Source organism: Pyxicephalus adspersus, chromosome 4, assembly GCF_032062135.1.
Source record: "Pyxicephalus adspersus chromosome 4, UCB_Pads_2.0, whole genome shotgun sequence".
In the NCBI taxonomy this organism is placed as follows: Eukaryota; Metazoa; Chordata; class Amphibia; order Anura; family Pyxicephalidae; genus Pyxicephalus; species Pyxicephalus adspersus.
In genome coordinates this window covers 133,152,498-133,171,457 of record NC_092861.1, presented here as the reverse complement: position 1 = coordinate 133,171,457, position 18,960 = coordinate 133,152,498, and the positions used below count along the sequence as shown (strand labels likewise).

Sequence of the window (18,960 nt, the reverse complement as noted above, 5' to 3'; positions counted from 1 at the left end):
GTCATTGGCCTGCTGTCTTTCATTTCAGATCAGTACTTAGGTTGGGAAGGCAACACTTTTTGTTGCTAAAGGCTATGTCAGATGGGTAATACCTTGTTAATTGTAGGCAATTGCCTAATCTCTAGTGTTGTTCAGGATTTGTTGGTAAAATAAAAAAAAAAAAACAAGAAAACAGATAGAATGGATCCCTGTGAATAAATAGTTACCTGTCTGGCATGGTTCAGTAGAAGGACAACTATTAGCAAGTTTTCCTGCTCCTTCTTTATCGAGTCAGCAGGCTGTAGGTGGTAAAGTGATGCATTTGATTTTGCCAAACTTTTTAAAAATTTTAAAGTTTAACTTTCACAAGAAAAAAAAAATCACTTACCTTTATCAAAGAAAATCCCTCGATCCATCCAGAAACTGAGCCCATTCATCCACAAACAGTCCAGCAGCAATAATATAGGATATAAGGGGTAAAGGTAAGTGATATGAATAGCCACCCCTTTTATAACGTTAAAAATGTGATCTGTCCAATTTAAAAACTGGGTTAAATGTTGGCTTGAAAACCCATTTTCATAATATGAGCTGAATGATATTAGTTTCTGGAGTGACCTAACAATATTTTGTAGCCTTAGGATCCTTAGATCTTGCAGGTATTAACATAGATGTTTCCATGATGCCGCTTCCATTTGTGTGAACACTTCAAATAGTTGATATTTCCCTAAATAGCTGCTGTTACTAGCCCTGCATAAAGCCTGTTTGCTTACATAAGGCATGAGTGTGGGAATTATTTGCTGTAGTTCATAAAAGCGCAGAATGAGTAGCGGATAGGACTCAAACTCAGGTTGGTGAGAACTTTAGATAAGTGAGTGAGTTGAAGAGGAAGAAGATGCTAAACTTGACTCACATCAGCTAAACATCAGAAAACCATGGCAATAATGTATGGAAGGAAGACAACTCTCCACATTCATAATGGGCATCCTGTGATCTGCATTGTTACTACTTTTCTGTACACATTCGGGGGGAAACACAGAAGTGGGCAAATAGACAAAGAACATAGGAACGAGGACTGTGACAAATTAGGAAATATTCACTTGGGGTGATTTTCTTACATATTCAGGAGCAGCCATTTCCTTCAGTACAATGAAAGAGATTTTGTTGCTTAGTGGAGGTTGTAAATCTTTGACTCTGGTCAGTGGCAGTAAATAAAACTTGTTAGAATCGTTGCTTTTTCTTGTAAGGAGGCTTGGCAGGGAAACAAAATGTGTTAGCCGAAAATCCTTTGGGTTTTGGAGGCAATTGTGTAGCATTATAATAGGGGGGTGATTGAGAATGTGCAAGGCCAAGTCTTTCCTCATTAGTTCTTAGATATTTTTGTTTTATAGTAGCTTTTTGCAGTAGGTGTATGATCTCTTGCCAAAATGTATTATTCATGTGTCATTGACCTGTTCAGTGGCAACTTCAGTGTTTTTGAAAAATGAAAAGAGCAGTGCCATCTAGTGGCCACATTTACTCAAACACTCCATCCAAATATTTCTAGCCGTGCTACCCTGTTGGCAGGCAATTAAATGTTAACAATCTTCCTAAAACGTTACTTGTGTTTTTACTGTATTCGTTCTAATTTTGTACAAAAGCATTTAAATACATTTAGGAGGGAGTGCTGCTGGGCTCCACCATGTTAATATCATCAGTCCACAGCTCTTTTCACTCATCTCAATCTCTGGTATTTCCCTTTTCTTCTTTCCTGGCTGCTACATAAAAAGTCATCCAGGGAGGTGAGGGAAGGGGTGGAAAAGCTGGGCCATTGTAGACAGTAGTTAGACACTTCCATAGGGGGAGAGGGCAATGGTATGCAAAAGGGAAGGGTGTGGTGCTGGGGAATGTAATGGTATAAAAAATATTAATGGAAAGGAAAAACACCATATCCTTAGCTATCTTCAGTGTCACTGCTCTCTAAGCTCAGAGATAAACACCCAAAAGAATCTTATTGCGATAAGTGACATATACTTTTTAAATGACAAATTTGAAACATTCCAGACAGGCAAATGAGTGCCCTGTTGAAGTGTACTTTGTGTGAATGCGCTGTCTGTATGACTGTCCTACCTGGGTGCCCTTTTTATGACCGCCCTTTGCATGATTTTGTAGCATGAGCCATATCTCGGTAGCTGCTCTGCCTGGGTTTCCTTCACATGATTTGCCACTGCGAGACTGCCCTGCCTGGCTGCCCTCTGCGAGACTGCCCTGCCTGGCTGCCCTCTGCGAGACTGCCCTGCCTGGGTGCCCTCTGCGAGACTGCCCTGCCTGGGTGCCCTCCTGCGAGACTGCCCTGCCTGGGTGCCCTCCTGCGAGACTGCCCTGCCTGGGTGCCCTCCTGCGAGACTGCCCTGCCTGGGTGCCCTCCTGCAAAACTGCTTTTATGGGTACCGTCACGTGCCTGTGTCCTTTTCAGATGCACTGTTCTGCCTTCTATACTGTGTTATTTCTGACTACCCTGTAGACCCCCACTTCCATGTGCCCTTTCTGCTTGCCCCCAATGTGACCAGCTTTGGTCAAGGCTTTGCCCCCAATATGACTGGCTTTATTCATGATAAGGTATTTACATAATATTACGTGAATGCACATAACTGCTACGCCTTTTTAAAAGAGGCTCGGTAATAACTTGTGGTTGTAATTTAATTTCTGCTCACATAATTGTGTCTTTTGATGTTTGCACAACAAAGATTTCCAGTGTTTATCTTTTCATGGCAGTACTGGTCCTAGTGAGCCATGCATTCCTAAAAAAAATTAGGCATTTCTCGATGCTCAGTTCTTTCTTAATATTACATGTAATGGAACTGACGTGTGATGTACTTTTCTTTCAGATCTGAGTGAGCTGTAGCTGATGAGAGGTTAAGGAGGTCCAGAATGACGGCTGTCGCGACCGACTATGACAACATTGAGATACAACAACAGTACAGCGATGTCAACAATCGCTGGGACGATGAATGGGACAATGAGAACAGTTCTGCCAGACTTTTTGAGCGGTCCCGTATTAAGGCCCTAGCAGGTTGGTGCCTCATTCTTGTCTTTGTATTAATATTTGTAGTTGCACATACACCTTATTTTTCAAATCTTCAGAAAGTATGGGTCAATGACCTATTCATCATCATTCATCAACGGTTTCTATGATGGGGCTGAAATTTCTTTCTCAAAGATGGTTTTTGACACATATCATATGAGTCATATTCATGGCACTTGAAGTAGATTTTTGGATCGCAGTGGATTTTTTTTTTTTTTTTAACAGATGCTGAGTTTTTTCATCTTTAAACAGCCATGGTTAGTTAAAGAGCCAGTGACTGCATTATCGCTACTAGAGCAGCACAAGCACACTGTACTGTTGTGGTTGTGTACATACAAAGGATATTGAAGAACCTCTAGAGCAGTACATTGGCAAGGGTCCTTAACCTGTTTTACAGCTTCACGGACCTCTGTCAATTGATGTTTTTAATGTTCACATAGCGTTTCTACTATTGCAAAACATGTGGGTTTTTATACTGGTGGGAACAAGACCAGTAGGTTTAAAAAATACATTACGAAAGGAAATCGAACCACACAGACAAAAAAACTTGCTTAATGTTGAGTTGTCACACTTTGGAAGAGTTGTCCTTTAACTGTATAGATCTGCCTTGTCATGGGTGTAACTACCTGCAATAGGGTACATGAAACCTGAGCCATGGCTGCTGCTTCCTTATCAACCAGGTATGCACACAATATATTATGTACACACAAAGCAGAGTTCCTTTCCCGCTTTATTTCCCGGTTATCTCCTGCCTGAGTCTCCAGGAGAAATTAGCCAGGTTTATTAAAAATAAAAAATAGAGGTGACTTGAAGGTTGTATATGAAATGAGGAGAGTTTCATTCAGTGTTTGGAAGAGATCCTAATTTGTATTTTAAAGGATTTCTATGACAGGTAACTTTGCTATGGCTTCACATTTCATTTTTAAAAGGTAAGGTTCCAGGGCTGTCATCCTGATCATGGCTTAGAAGTCGGTTGCCTGGAATAGGCATTTTCAACATTGCAGGTAGTGTGATTACGACCATTCATCAACCTACACCTTTTAAAATAGGTCAGCACTATCAGCTCCCATAGTTCTGTTTAGTTTGTGTGCTGTAAGGATATGAAAGCACTGCCATGAAGAATAGTCAGCTACAGGTGCATATAGAAGTGACTCAGGAGCTCCCAAACCTTAGGCTCTCAGTTACGCAAATAGCAACTTCAGATTTAATGATGGGTCCTTGCCACACACTTTATGTACTTATATGACCAATAAATAGGTGTGAAAGGTAGAAAGGACCAGAGGTGTAATACCGTGCAGAAGTTGCTGTTTGCACAAGTGAGCACCTGGGACATTCAAGGCTTCTGATAAAGTTATATGCATTCCTCAGTACCTGCTTGCTCTTTAGTCATATTGTAAGCACAGGTTTCATTTATTGCTGAAGGTTAAGCTGTTTATGTTTTGCTTTTCCTGTTTCCTTCCCCCTAATATGTTAATAACATTTATTTCTGTTTAAATTGTGCACCTTAGCTTTGACCCCATTATGACTTCCCTGGGTCTCAGTGCTTCTCGAAGTCGGTTGGAGGGGCCAGCAGGGCACTGTCCTTCTATGGTACTCTTTTTAAGAGCCCTGATATAGTAAGCAGTTGCCTGATTTTTGGGATACATTTTGTAAATATCAGAATGCTTTAATGAATAGATATCAGTCTAAAGGAGAGGGGGTTACTAAGCTTATGTTACAGACCACCCTAGGTGATACCTAAATATGTGATGCTAATTCTTCAGGAGGGAAGCCTATGCTACTGTGAAAGACAAGTGGTTTATCCTAAAATGTGTGCATAATCCAAGATTTTTTTTTTTTTTAAGGGAAAAGCATAAAGATACATTTTTTAGTCACTCATTAGTTTTGTATACAACTGCATGGTATTGTCGTTTTGGGGGGTGGATAAGGCTAAGTCCCAAATCCAAACAAGAGTCAAATAGAGTCAGACTGAGCCTCCTGCAGATTATTTCTCTACTTAGCCATACTATTAAAAAGATTACAGATTCTGCAACATTTCACCTAAATTATAAACCAGCACAACAATCTGCTCACTCTGTGCCTACCAGTGTGCTGTTTGGGGAAAAAAAACAAAATGGAATAACCTTGTTTTTTACTCCCTCCTAATATAAGCCCCTATCTTTTGCTGTAGTAGACACTCAGCCAAATACTTCTAACCGCAAGTTCACATGACTGAAATTCATGTTACTGGCTGTTATTAGTCAAGGTCAAGGCAGTCATCTGTAGTTAACCCTGCCTGTGACTTTTTGTAACGTCCTAGCGTAGAGATGAGTGATCGTAGGAAGCTCCAGATACCTGCCACAAACCACCCCTCTTTTAATATAAGGTTTAACCTTTGGAACAGAGAATATTGAGGCTGGGAGGGAGTAACTTGTGTATCTTCTAGAAATTCAGCCCTGTTTTTCTTTTCCTGGATTCAATTAACCCGGCTAGTATAAAGCTCAAGTCCATGTATCCTGTTATAACTATTATAGTAATGTATAGGAAGGTGTGCAGGCCTGTCTTATACAAAGTAAATTGTTGCTGTCAGAGCTGATTAAGGTTAAAGCTGGAATAATATAGAACTACCCTAACTTTGGATAAATATGAGTAGATAGAAAACACTAAACGTCACGCAGGAAAAGCAATAATAAGGATCTATTAAAAAGTAACATTATGGCAGATGGGCAGTGACCAGGCGGGTAAGAATACTTATTGCAGAAGGGACATCGTCTGCCCCTTTCTGCAATAAGGAACCTGTCTGATGCAAACTTTAGTTTTACTTTAATGCTCCATGGCTGGCAAAGGATTTTTAAAGTAGCAGTGATCTTGTTTAGTTTTATTCTTCATCCTTTATTAAATGGTAAAATTGGTTCTGTTGGCTGCAACGCTGGTACACCCCATCACTGGTAAAGTGGACCTGTCCCTATCTGTGTATTCCATCTCAGCCTTCTAATCCATGTGGGTGTATGTATAAATATGTCGTATATGTTGCTTTTCTGTATTGAGGCAGTGAAATTCTTAAATAGTTAAAGTACAAATTAAAACCAGAAATGTGTTCTTCATCTGGTGACTATTTGAAATGATGTCATTCTCCCTTTTCCACATCAGTATGTCAAGTGAGCGCAGGATCTGTAAATGATTCTCCAGCTCCCATGCTAGCTTGCTGTATTTCTAACCTTGGAGAAGAATGTCTCGGTGCTGTGGGACATCTCACACTCAAGAAAGGCACCTCACTAGCCCACACTATGGTTATTAAAGCATTTAGTTTATATTAAATTGTATCTAATAAATAATTAAGGATCATTCCCTGCAAACAATAAGCGCCACTTCCCATATAGCATAATTGGAACAACATATAGAAAAAAGGACATAGACCCGGGACTTTAAAGACATTTAAATATACATATAACCATTGCAAAAAGTTAACAGTAATTTTAAATTATTACAATTCTATTATTAAAACATCATAAAACCCACATACAGATCTGAATGCTAGTGTACATAAGTACAAACAGGCTGAGAGAGTTCAACGTGTTTCTCGGATCATACATTTCGCTTCCTCGGGAACAACTACAGCCTATAATTACAAAAATAATATACATTGTATCATACAAAGGCAACCGTGTATAGCTCCAATTGTCTCACACATATTACAAATCTATTAGTGTATCCACAGTGGCGTCCCCACTGGAGTAGTCCAACCGGAGACCAGTCTCCTCATATTCCAGCATAACTTGTAGATCAACAGGCCAAATGCTTTTAGGGTGTCTAACCTCTTGCATTCAAAACAGTACTTGTTTAATTTAGTTCATATTATTTTATTTTAATTAAGGTAACCAAGTAAGTGTCCAGTGTCCTTCAATAATGTAATCACAGTGTAACGGTCCCTTTAGGTGGCGTGCAAAAAGTCATTTTTGTGCAGTAAGTAAAATTTGTCCTAGGTCAGCTGGGAATGATGTACAAGAAAAAAACCCACAGTTGAGTTAAACCCTAAAAAGGTGGCTTTCCTTTAGTCTGATCTTGTATTAAGATTTATTGGGGTTTTCATTGTTCTGCTACAGGCTCTGGTCACATGATTCTTTTCAGTACCAATCCCTCTTGTTGCTGAATGGGTTATACTAATTTGTCCTCAGTTTTTTTTTTCTAAGGGGTCCGTCCACCAATAATTGATATTTTATTTTAGTTTTGGTAGGTTCTGCAGGTTATAACCACCTTATCTACTTCGCAGATCTTCTGGTGGCTTTATTGGGTAAATCTCTGAGCTTGAGTTTCTAGTTTTTTTCACCTTTATAACCACAGTGAGGGGTTCCAATCTTTCTGATATATTCTTTATCTTGCTACAAGAACATGTAATAGTGGTTGTGAAAAAGGAGTTATGACAGGGAGGTCTTACTGAGGTATCCAAGACATGTAGGAAATCAGGGGGCTGACTAAGCTCATTTGGCTTCTCTGATAATATTTTGGGTGGTCCTTAAATAATGTGTAGATGCGCTTGAACCCCACATTCAGCCCCCTCAAAAATACCTATAAGTAGAATAGCTCAACTGAAAACAGTTTTTAAAACTGAACTCTGATGGCCAGACACCTGAATTTTTTCCCATTACTTGCATGTGTATTGGGAAGTATACAGATGCCAGTGGGCATTGGGCATTTTTCATTCATGGCAAATATGTCAGCTAGGGGGATTGGTAATGGTAAGTCTGAGGAATCTGACTCTCCAGTCCATAAAGCCACTTGTCAGGCCGGAGTCTCTCTTCAGGAATATTTCAGGAGTGCTGTAAATGTGAGGAGTGTGTTAGATGCATCTAGATCAGTTATCATTCCACCAGGGGTTGTTAAGTGATCATTTGTAACTTCTTCTAAGTAGGACTTAGGCATTGGCAGTAGTTCATGTGTCTGTCATTTCTGTAATTCTGTCTGTGGTATCAGTTTTGCTTTGTGATGAAATGATTATTATTGTCAACTAGGCTGTAAGTAGCAGCCTTGGGATTTGGAATAGTAGGGAATTAAAAGAAAATTGCCCAGTTCATTTGATTTCTAGTCTGATTAACAAGATGTAAAGGTCTGATTAGTCATAACTATTCCCTGCCTAGTTGTTTAATATTAATAATAATAATAATATTAATGTAATTGTCTTCATTTACAGTTTAGTACCATATCTTGAGATCAAATGTTAAATGACAGCACTATATAGAGTTAATAAATTGAATGCTTACAGTGTGTTTACCAGATTTGTGATTATAGGAAGTTTTAGACTTTATAAAAGGATTTCTTACTGCAATTATAGTTAATTGCGGTTGTGTGGGTGTGTTTCTCTTCAAGCTGAACTTTATCGTGGCTTAGTGATTTAATTTTTGTTTCCTCTCCATCTGCAGCTGTCACTTACTGAGTTGTAGGCTTTACATCACCGACCTGCCCAGGGATGGTGAATGTTCTAGAGAAGTGCTTGTTGGATAGCAGCCAGACAGGTAGAGCTGAAGGATTACATATTTATGCACAAATGGAACAGTTTATCGATTATAGACAATTTCAAAGATAATTTTTATAATAATTTGAGAACATTTCTTCAGATTTTGCACAATGGTCATTTTATCTACACTTGCTGCAACAGTCTCTATGGGCAGCACATGGGTCCTTTCCCTCTTCACATATCCTATGTTTTGTTAAAACAATCTGAAATATTCTGACAGTCATTGTTTTAAGGAGAACATACATCTCCATGCAGCTCCAGCTTTTTAGCAGCCAGTTTTCATTTCTAACCTATATTCATTTTGAGTCCCAATCTGGTTTATAGGAGAATTGGATTATGGTGGATGAAGATGCCTCCCAGAATGGATACAGGACTGATCCACCCCTGAGGTCTGTCGTTTGCAAAGCTCTCATCCTAACCTCTTACATGAAAACCCTTTTCTGAGGTGTAGGTGGTGTGCTGAATTACATAATGGCTTTCCATATATTTCATAACTCTTACTTTGTTCCTACCGGACTTGGAAAATCACTCTTCTAAAAAATGGATAATTTCAGAGGAGTTTATACATTTTCTGTTACATTTTCCATGTTAAAAACAGTATTTTGCCATAATTAAAATATTAATAAAACATGCCTAAAACAACCTAAATATCAGTTTAGAAAGAACTGTACTTTTCTCCAATTTGTATTACTTTTTAAAAGCTGCTGTATTTGCGCCCTGAAAAAGAAAAAAGAAAAACACTGGCTGCTCCGCTACTTCCAGCAACCGTAAAACTGTGTGTGAGTGTGATGAAAAAATCCATCATAAAAAGATTTCTGAATTCCTTATCAAAAATGGAATACCCCTTTAGGATATAAAACCTATGATATATAAGATTTTTTGCATTTGGCTCCTTGTTAGAATGATGAAATAGAGCATTTAAAGGGCAGCGATTACGATTCCAAAATTGCTATTTGCAAATGGATTCTTGGTAAGATGATCAAACAGCTTGGATAACACCCATCAGTAGGAGCATTAAACTATTTTCCACGGACCATGGAGAATGAGCACATAAAAACTTTGTTAGGGGATGAAAAGTCCAAATATATAATATACTTTTTGTCTGCTGCTTTCAAGTAATTTTAGTGACCACGCCCAGGGCTAAGATTCACTTCAAAGCCCCCTTTTTCTGGCCATTTGCCATCCTAAAGAAAAATTTGTTTCTGAAATGTTTTAATGCGTTGACGGTTTTTGGCAACCACACTGTTTATTTAAACAAATATTTAATCGCAGGCTTTTATTACACAGTATATTTGCTCAGTGAAATAACAGCTGTCTTCACCTACAGACAGTTAAAATATTTTAGTTTTTTTTTGTCATTATCATGCAGATTAACAAAAGCAGAAAAGGTCTTATCTCGTGCGTCTGAGCTCTCTGGGGCAGAATCCGGTATTTTTGATGCATTCCCTTAGGTAGAGGAAATGTAAGTGGGTGTTGTCTGAAGTCCCCTTCATTCAGTAGTCGGAGGGGCCAGTTTCCGCAGCATAGTCCATCTTATTATTGAAAGGCTTCCTTCAGTCGTCATTCCCATGGCTGTCAAAAATCCCCAGAGATAAACAGGATGCCTCCCTGACCTCACCCTCTGTGTATTCCTCAATGCTGAGGGCCATTGTCTCTAAAGAAGGATCTGATGACATTTCAAGAGCATCTCTGTTAAGAAGATTTAGACTATTTTTAGCTGTTACAACTTCCAGTCTTTAATGGATCGATTTGGGTGGGAATTGTCCATCTTGTAAATAGGTTCATACCCCTCTGATTCCAAACATAGTTTTAGAGTGCATCTACAGGGAGTAAAGATTGTTTATTCTGGTACCTCACTAACATAAATAGGAGCAATGGAATAGTCAACTGCAATAAGGAAGGCATTAGTGTAGATCAATTCATTCCAAGGAAAAGGAGTAAAATATACAGAAATTGCACTGGTTTACGTGTGTGGTGCAGTTGGCCTTTATGTTTATCATTATTATTATTATTACACACTATTTATATAGTGCTGACATATTACGCAGCGTTGTACAAAGTCCATAGTCATGTTACTATCTGTCCCTCAAAGCATCTCACAATCTAATATCCCTACCATAGTCATATGTCATTACCACAGTCTAAGGTTAATTTTGGGGGAAGCCAATTAGCCTAACTGCATGTTTTTGGAATGTGGAAGGAAATCGGAGTACCCAGAGGAAACCCATACAAACACGCAAACTCCATGCAGATAGTGTCCTGGCTGAGATTCGAACCTGGGAACTAGCACTGCAAAGGCCAGAGTGCTAGCATCTGAGCCACTATGCTGCCACATTGACAAACATTACTAAGGTTTATGATGATTACATAGTGGAATGATTAACAAGTTCCTTGTGTACTGGGAGGCTTCCAATGACCCCCGTTTCTAGCAAGAGCAACTCTGGTGTATGTTCAAGATTCACAACTAGATGCTTTACTTATTTATTAGCTTTACTGTGATCTCAGGTATGAACATTAAAAAATGGTAAATAACACAACGGATTTATATAAGATGTAAAAGCAAATAAATGTCCTATGTATGAAAGAAGTATTTTGATACAGACAACTTTCAGTTAACCCCATTGAAATGAAATTGTAGGACAAATGTGGAATTCATATGTGTAGTAGCAAGCAAGAAGAGATTGTGTGACCTAGAACCTGACTCCAGTCCAGTTTTGTATGGTGTAGGGGAAAGTTAGAAACTCAGATTCTTAATGCTCTGTCTCTGTCCCTCACTCCTGTTTTGTCACATGGACAGGAAATGAGAGAAAATCTTCTCATTGATGAGACAGCAATATAAGACAAGGTTTGAACTGTTCTCTACTTAAATGGAAAAATAATTATTTGCTGACTGGATTCCAGTTAGAAATAATTCCTGTTATTACCTGTTTTGTCTAACACCCATTAAATCAAGAGAAAGATGAAGTTTCCCAGTGGTGGAATAGATGACACACAAAAAAATAACAGATTTTTTTTTCCTTTTAATACTGCTGGGCCTTCAATTACTACTATGAAAAATATTATTCTTCATTGCAAATAGAATTCCTAAAGCTATCCACTCACTTACCATTTTAATGACACCCAGGGCATTGCTGTGAACTGAATTTCTTATTTACCTCTTTGCTCATCCAGAAACTATCATTCATGTACATTCATTGAAATATTAGTATATAGTACATAGCTATATATTTTCTAAAATGCACAGTGGATTTCTGTTAAGTATTTCATATAGAAATTCACAATGTGTCTACAAATAAAGAATACGGATTGGTTTGATTGTTTGGCATCAATGCAGACCTGCATAAAAAAACCCAACAGTCTCCTGTTTGCATTCTAAAACTACTGACTCATGGGGCATACTTTGTCCCTATAGATTTATGTGATGGTGGGGCTGTGTAAAATAGCACATATTGATTTAAGAGAAAATCATCTTAGCTGGGACACAAGGCCAGAAGGATGTTGCTGAATAATGAAAGAGAATGCAGCGGTGCTGAGTGCATGAGAGAACAAGGTCAGACGAGAAGGACATCTGAGGGATTCACTTGATACAGGAGAGGAACATTAAACCACAATAACCACATTAGCAGATGTCTGTCTCACTGTACATTTAATCAGTTTACCGTCCTCTAGGCTATTGCATCTGGAGCTTAAACATGGCCCCTGAACGAAGCGTGTTATTTGTAGACCACTAGTCAGCGCAGGAAGCGTGTGTTGACGGCTGGTCTCGGCACCCCGCTGTTATTGTCTGTTTCTTTCTGGATGTGCAAAAAGCTGTTCCCTTTCCATTGTTGCAATGGATATCTGGGAAATAATACCTTTTAAACAGACTGTTGTATTCTGTAAGGACAGGAGCTTATCAAAGCATATCATGATATCCTGTTCATATTATTCTGTAAATAAAAGGTCCTTGGGTTTTAACTGTAAACCTATGTTCATCGAATTAATAAATTAAAATTGTCTAAATAGGTTTATACCATCCTAATTGGCATTGTTGGATATATTGAGTTATTAAATTCTTCTTTTCACTCCTTTGATTGACTTGCTGCTGAGTACTGCATTACATTTAATTTGTGCTTTGACAATGCAAGGGAATTTACTGGCCCCACATCATGTTATACTTACCTTTCTATTACTTCCCTAATACTGCTTTAGAGAGCAAAGAAATGAAGTCCCACATAAACTCTGTATTGATCCTATGTGCATATTCAGCAGGACTGGGTGAGATTGCCATTGGGTCAGTCACCAAGCACCACTTGTTGTCACAAGATTGGAGACATCATATAATCCTCAAATGTAGTTGGTATTTCTATTTGTTCCTGATGGTGAATAAAAGGGAGCCAAAGGAGGCAACATATACAAATCTGCAGGGGCTGACTTCAAAGTTCTCCTTTTGTACCATACCTTGACAATGCACAGGCTAATTTTTAGGTATTCATCCCTGATTACACCTTTGAAGTATATGTGTATACTTCAGTCATTGTGTATCAGAGATAAAGTTAAGATCCCTTCACAGACTTCTTTGGATCTTTTTTCCCATTTTGTATTTACCTAGTTCCTTCATATTATATACAGCAAGGCTCTTCATACAAGTCCCCTCCCCACAGTCTGATGTCCTTGCTACAGTCATACAGTGCACACCTTCCAGAACCAACTTGGGGAGTGTAGGGAGAGCTCCAGCTGTTAGAAAAGATTGCGTAAAAACCCTATGGTCCACTTTAATAAAGTTCAGTTAATAAAAAGCAAAAAAAAAGAACATTTTATCTTCCGAAGGCAGGAAAGAGATTGGACTAGATGATTTTTAAACACATCATTAGCAGGATCCCATTTGTGCTATGGGGCTTCTTTAAATCTGCATTAATGAACAGTGCTGATCGGGTAGCAAAAGCTCTAAATTAAGGGAAGAGAGGGTGTTGGACTGCAGCATAGCCGTGTCTGCTTTATTTGAGGGAGCTGCAGACTGACTTGACTGATGCTGTATTCCAAGATAATTTAAACTTTTTGCAGCACCAGTAAAATTAAGAATAAAAAATTTTTTTTACTGTATATGCAGCCTGGCAGGTTTTACAGCATATTTTAACCTTCATTTGCACATGTAAAAAATAAACTATAAAGTATGGATAATAATGGCATAACAGCTGTGGTAAAATATACATAGTTGACAGTAGAGTAAGAGAAATTATTTTCAACAGAAGCTAAACAGTACTTTCAGGAAAGAGTTTGGAATTATTTAGAGAAAATAAGCAGCTGGAGAGCATACGTCCAATATCATTCCTTGCTATTCTATTTGGCTGTGCTTCGTCCTGCTAGAAAACAGGTTCTGCATGTGATGTTGGATTCATTTGAAGTACCTGAGTCTGTATCTGGTGCAAATGTACATGTTTCAGTTATTTTACTAATTGTACCCTGTCACAACAAATGTGAATATTGTTTACAAAAGACAAGTACAAATATTCCTTTAATGTGGTGACATGGAAGGAACATATTGCTTCTGAACTGCTTTATAGCTGTTCAGTGGAATGATTCTGACGTAAATATTTATGTTTACAGTGGAAAAGCAAAAAATATTATTTCCTCTATAGATAGCCCCTTTTACTGACATTACAAAATAGTGTAAAAGAAGTATTTATCCTTTACAGTAGATTACCCTTACTCAGCACAAAGGTGTCTGCCCAAATCATGGTGGTCTGTAGATTATTCCATTATGTTTCTAATATTGGCCAGATCAGGCAACAATATCTACAGTATGTTCATTTATTGAACCCCTACCGATGGTAGGAAGCCCAGATCCCTTGGCTTCTAAATTTGCCTAGTGGTTCCTGAATTCCACATTAATGTGTTTATCCTTCATTTTTCCTTCCTAGAGGCTTGATTTCTCCTAATGGAATAAAAAGTAGTCATGTGTGTTTTTCTACAGAACGTATTTGTGTGTGTGTGTGTGTAGAAAGTGGGATTATCAAACTCTCAAGTTCATCTACTTGGTCATCTTGCCTGAAAATAAAAAAATGTTTCCTTTTTGGTCTTGAAACAGGAAAGGGATGAGAGGAAACAAGCTTTTTCCCAACTAACTACATTCTTTTGTTACACACAGTTTTGGAATCTAAATCGCCAGTTTTCCTTATAATATCAGTGACTTGAATAGGTCAAGTACATAGGTACAACCACAGTCCACTTATGCTTCCTATGATCAGAGCTAATTCTGTTTGTATGTGTCTTTGTGATTAATATTGTTCTCCCCAAAGCTGGGCGCACCATTAGCGCTTTTCAGTAACCACCTGGCTGTTTTTGGGTGGTTACCTAGGAAGTGGGTCACAATACAGGGGCTTCCTGCCACCCTCCTAAGATTTCTTCACATCTGGTTTAAAAAAAATTCTGGGTTGAACGCTGTATAGGCAACTCATATACTCCTGGAAAGGCTCCCTTTGCTTATTATCATTATTGATCTTATTAATAAACAAGGTTTATATAGAGCCAACATATTACACAGTGCTGTACATTAAATAGGGGTTGCAAATGACAGACAGATAGACAGTGACACAGGAAGAGGAGAGCACCCTGCCCCGAAGAGCTTACGATCTTGGAGGTGGGGTAGGTAACACAATAGAAGGGCGGATATGGAATGGTGTGAGGTAGTGAGGGTTTTAGGAGAGTTTAAAAACATGAGTTTTGTGTTCTAGCACCATACAATACATTGTAACCCGGATGTCACAAAGATAAGCTCCTTCATTGGCCAATTAGATGTAACCTTGTGCAATGGATTTGGCCAGGCTGTTCTTTTTGGGCGCTAGATATGTGCTACGCTGTCTAGTAGTGGTTGGAAAAAAAAATGCCAGTATAAAATTACAAATACGTCAGGAGGGGAAACCGTTCTCATAAATGTATTTTCATCTGTGTATTCAGCTGACTGCCTAGAGTTTACCTATACATATGCAAGCTGTAGGCTGTCATTCCATTTTTAGTAAGCAAACATCTGCTTTAAGCAAGTTTGCAGGTAAGGTGTACTGACACTTGCTGCAGACTTGCTCCAGAACATTGACTCTGTTTGCAATGAAACAAGGAAAACAAAAATAGATCAGCATTGGCAGCTTCCATATTTCAGGTTGCCTTTGTAGGACTTTACATCACACCATCAGCTGTGCTACTGCCATGTTCTCTTCGTTAGTTACCTTTGTATATCTTGAGAAGTCTGAGCATTTCTTGAGTTTTAAAATATAACTGCCTTTAATGGTATGAATGCAAGTTTCAAAATACGTTATAATTTTGGTGGGAATGATTGATTAGTAGTAATTTTATTATAAGTATCACGGAATGTATGTAGCAATAAAACAAATTTATGACTTTCCATGCTGAAAGTATTCTGTATCTTATTACTAGTGGGAGTTGCCATTTTGATGAAGCTTGGTTTCATTCAGGAGACTACACACATGACCTTTCTACAGACATCCTATAATGTTACTTCTATGCACTCCCAAAGGTTGAAATGCTATCCAGCTCCCACAGGTGAGATTACCTGATGGAAATACAACTCCCCATATGTCTTAGATTATAAGGTTTTAAACTCTCTCACTGCTAAGGAACGCTTCACTTTTCTGTAATATAAATCCCAATATTAGATCTGAATTTATGTTGTAAGCAGTGATCTTGCATACTTATTACAACCTTAAGTATTAGGCAAAACTGGACAGATTTAGCTGGGTATTTGAATGGTGATCTGTTTTGCCTCTTGTGAGCAGTTATATTGCAAATTCACTGACTTTTATGACCGTTTCCAGTGACAAAAGACTGGAAGATGAACGAACGAGCAATGTACACATCGCCATTCTGTTCTATGGAGGGGGAGCTAGCAGCATACCGCTACACTCTCCTCCCTTCAATGCTATTGCAGTTGTTCATCATCTGTCATTCATAGACAATAACAGTAATGACTATGTGACCTCTGTACACGTCAGATTCTCGCCCAATACATGCCCGACCAGTCATATTGGGCAAGAATCATCTGACATGTGCATACCCTTACTGTTCCTCCTTGGTAAAGAAAGAAGAGAGTTGAAATAATAGACATCTAGCTGCAAACTTAACTTCTTGCCGAATTTCATTCAATACTTGGCTTCCAAACCTATATAATGTTACTGCTGTAAAGCAAAGAGAACCACAACATTCATAATACTCTCTTCTGAGTGATTGATGGAGTTAGACAGGGTACAGTATCCATGACTAATACACTTGTCTTAACCTCTTCTACAGGACAGAAATTATGCCCCCTCCATCCTAAAAAGTCCTTGATCTTTCCTCCTTGATAAGTGTAACTTCTGATTGATTATTCAGCTCTTCTATAGCCCCAGCTGTATATGTTCACAAATACATATATTTTGCAGTTGTTAATGCTTTACTGCTTGATAACATAATTTTGTTTCTCATGCCTGTAGAAGGCATTGTGACAACGAGCCTTTGCAATTGTGATGTATGGTTTTGCATTCCTCAAATCATCAATTCCAAAATAGTACACATAAAACACATAAAGAACACATAAAGTTTAACAAACAACGCATTCAGCAAGCAAGGATTTCACAGAAAGACATGGCTCAAGGCTTATGTTCACATGAAACCCTTGTGATTCAAAAGCAAAAGTTGTAACACAATTGGAATGTGATCGCTACCATGTAAAAATGTCATGCTTTTCATCAATCATTGTAGTTATTGACAGGAAGAATAGAATCATCCATTAACTTTGCTCTCATAATCAATGGTCCTGCAAATCTTAGATTCATAAAAGAGGGAAAAAAGGTGGCCAGCATTTCTTGTCATCCTCTAATCTAGAATTAGAGTATGTGACCACTATATATATGTGATCTCTTGGGTTACACCTTGAGTAATAATCAAATAACTAATTTTATTGCACATTATAGGCACCAGCACCAACAGCAAATTAAACTACCATCAGGTGTTGTTAATTGGTGCAAGAGATGAAACAGATTGGGTTTATAATGGTTCAGTTCCTGAATAAAGTGTTTGGATTAAGGTTGCATGGTTTTGGTGCTTTTGTAAAGGATATTTGTTAGAATAGAAAGAAATATGTGGCCAGCTATGCAGATTAGAATGTCTGGGTGTAATCAGAACTCCTAATCTGCATACCTGTTGTGCCCTAGAAAGTAGAAACCCAAAGAAATAGCGGAAATGTTCTTTTAGTACAGGTTTTACTTCTGTAACTGACTTCATTTTTGTTTGTATAAGGATAGATTTTACTTGATTGAGCAAAGGATAGATTTGACATTCCCCATGCATGCAGAAATGTACCTTCAGCACTGAAAGAACCAGAATTACGAGGAAAATGTTGATGGTCCGTGACAAGTCTGGTTTTCAACCCTAGTTTCATTGAAAGTAATTTGTGATGGACCTTAGGGAACTGCTCCTCCACAGAATATGAACTCTTCACCTGTTGTCGTGCCGTGATAAAACTGCTGTAGGAGAAGTGAAAATGTAACGTCATGAAGTCTGTCTGTGCCAAGTTCTCTGACTTTATTGCTCTCCAATACTTTATTAAAAAAATATCTTTTGAGATATGCCCTGGACAGATCGAGAACCAGATATGCTTGGAGCTAGGTATTCATTCTGCAAATGGGATCTTTTGCAGGAATTACTTGTTGTATATCTTTAAATAGGTTAACAAGATGGAATTTTGGCTTGTTATTACTACTTTAGCTACAAAGCCTCTATTTTAGCCAGATTTTGATACTCTTACCTTTGACCAGCATCATGTCTCCCGGGATGTAGAAATTTAAGACCATTTTGAGGAATGCAGCTTTACTCCAGAAATGCAAGTGAATAACTATTGCTATTGCTTGATGCTTAAGTTGGACTACCTTACCTTCTAGATCAGGGGTGTCAAACTCAAATCACATAAGGGGCTGAAATCTAAAACACAAGATGGGGTACAAACTTTTTATTAAGATACATAGTCTTAGAAGTATAGATCCTTTTTCACCCTGAGACACCATATCACACGCCATCCTCGTGCATTAAACATTTTCTGAAAATAACAACATGCTCGTCTTTGTGAAGCATGAACATATATTCGCTTTCCCAACTTTCAATAAATTGTCTCCCTTCAGCATCAACTTGTTGGACATTTTGGAAGTGATTGCTTCCTTGTTTTTAGCAGCTTTTTCTGAAGTCATTGCTAATGTAGCATACCACTGAGATTCCATACCTGGGGCAGATACGGCATACTACTGGCAGCAGGATCGGGACTCTGGCACAGTTGTGCTGGCGTCCTTCTGCCTACAGCGTGGTCAGGCACTTGTGTGGACTGCCCTGCTTCTACCTAGCTTTCTGGGACTGGGTTCTCCTGCCTGAAAATGTCAGGCTCTTGGATGCGGCATAGTCACTGCGGGCC

At 38.5% G+C, this 18,960-nt stretch overlaps 1 protein-coding gene across 1 annotated transcript in view; it reads left to right on the top strand.

Moving 5' to 3' along the window:
* Positions 1 to 18,960, top strand: part of SPTBN1 (spectrin beta, non-erythrocytic 1) — a 118,450-nt gene that overhangs the window by 34,327 nt on the left and 65,163 nt on the right. The window contains 1 exon segment of the mRNA XM_072409689.1: positions 2,844 to 3,028. Coding sequence (XP_072265790.1) covers positions 2,887 to 3,028 — 142 coding nt within the window. The 5' untranslated portion in view covers positions 2,844 to 2,886.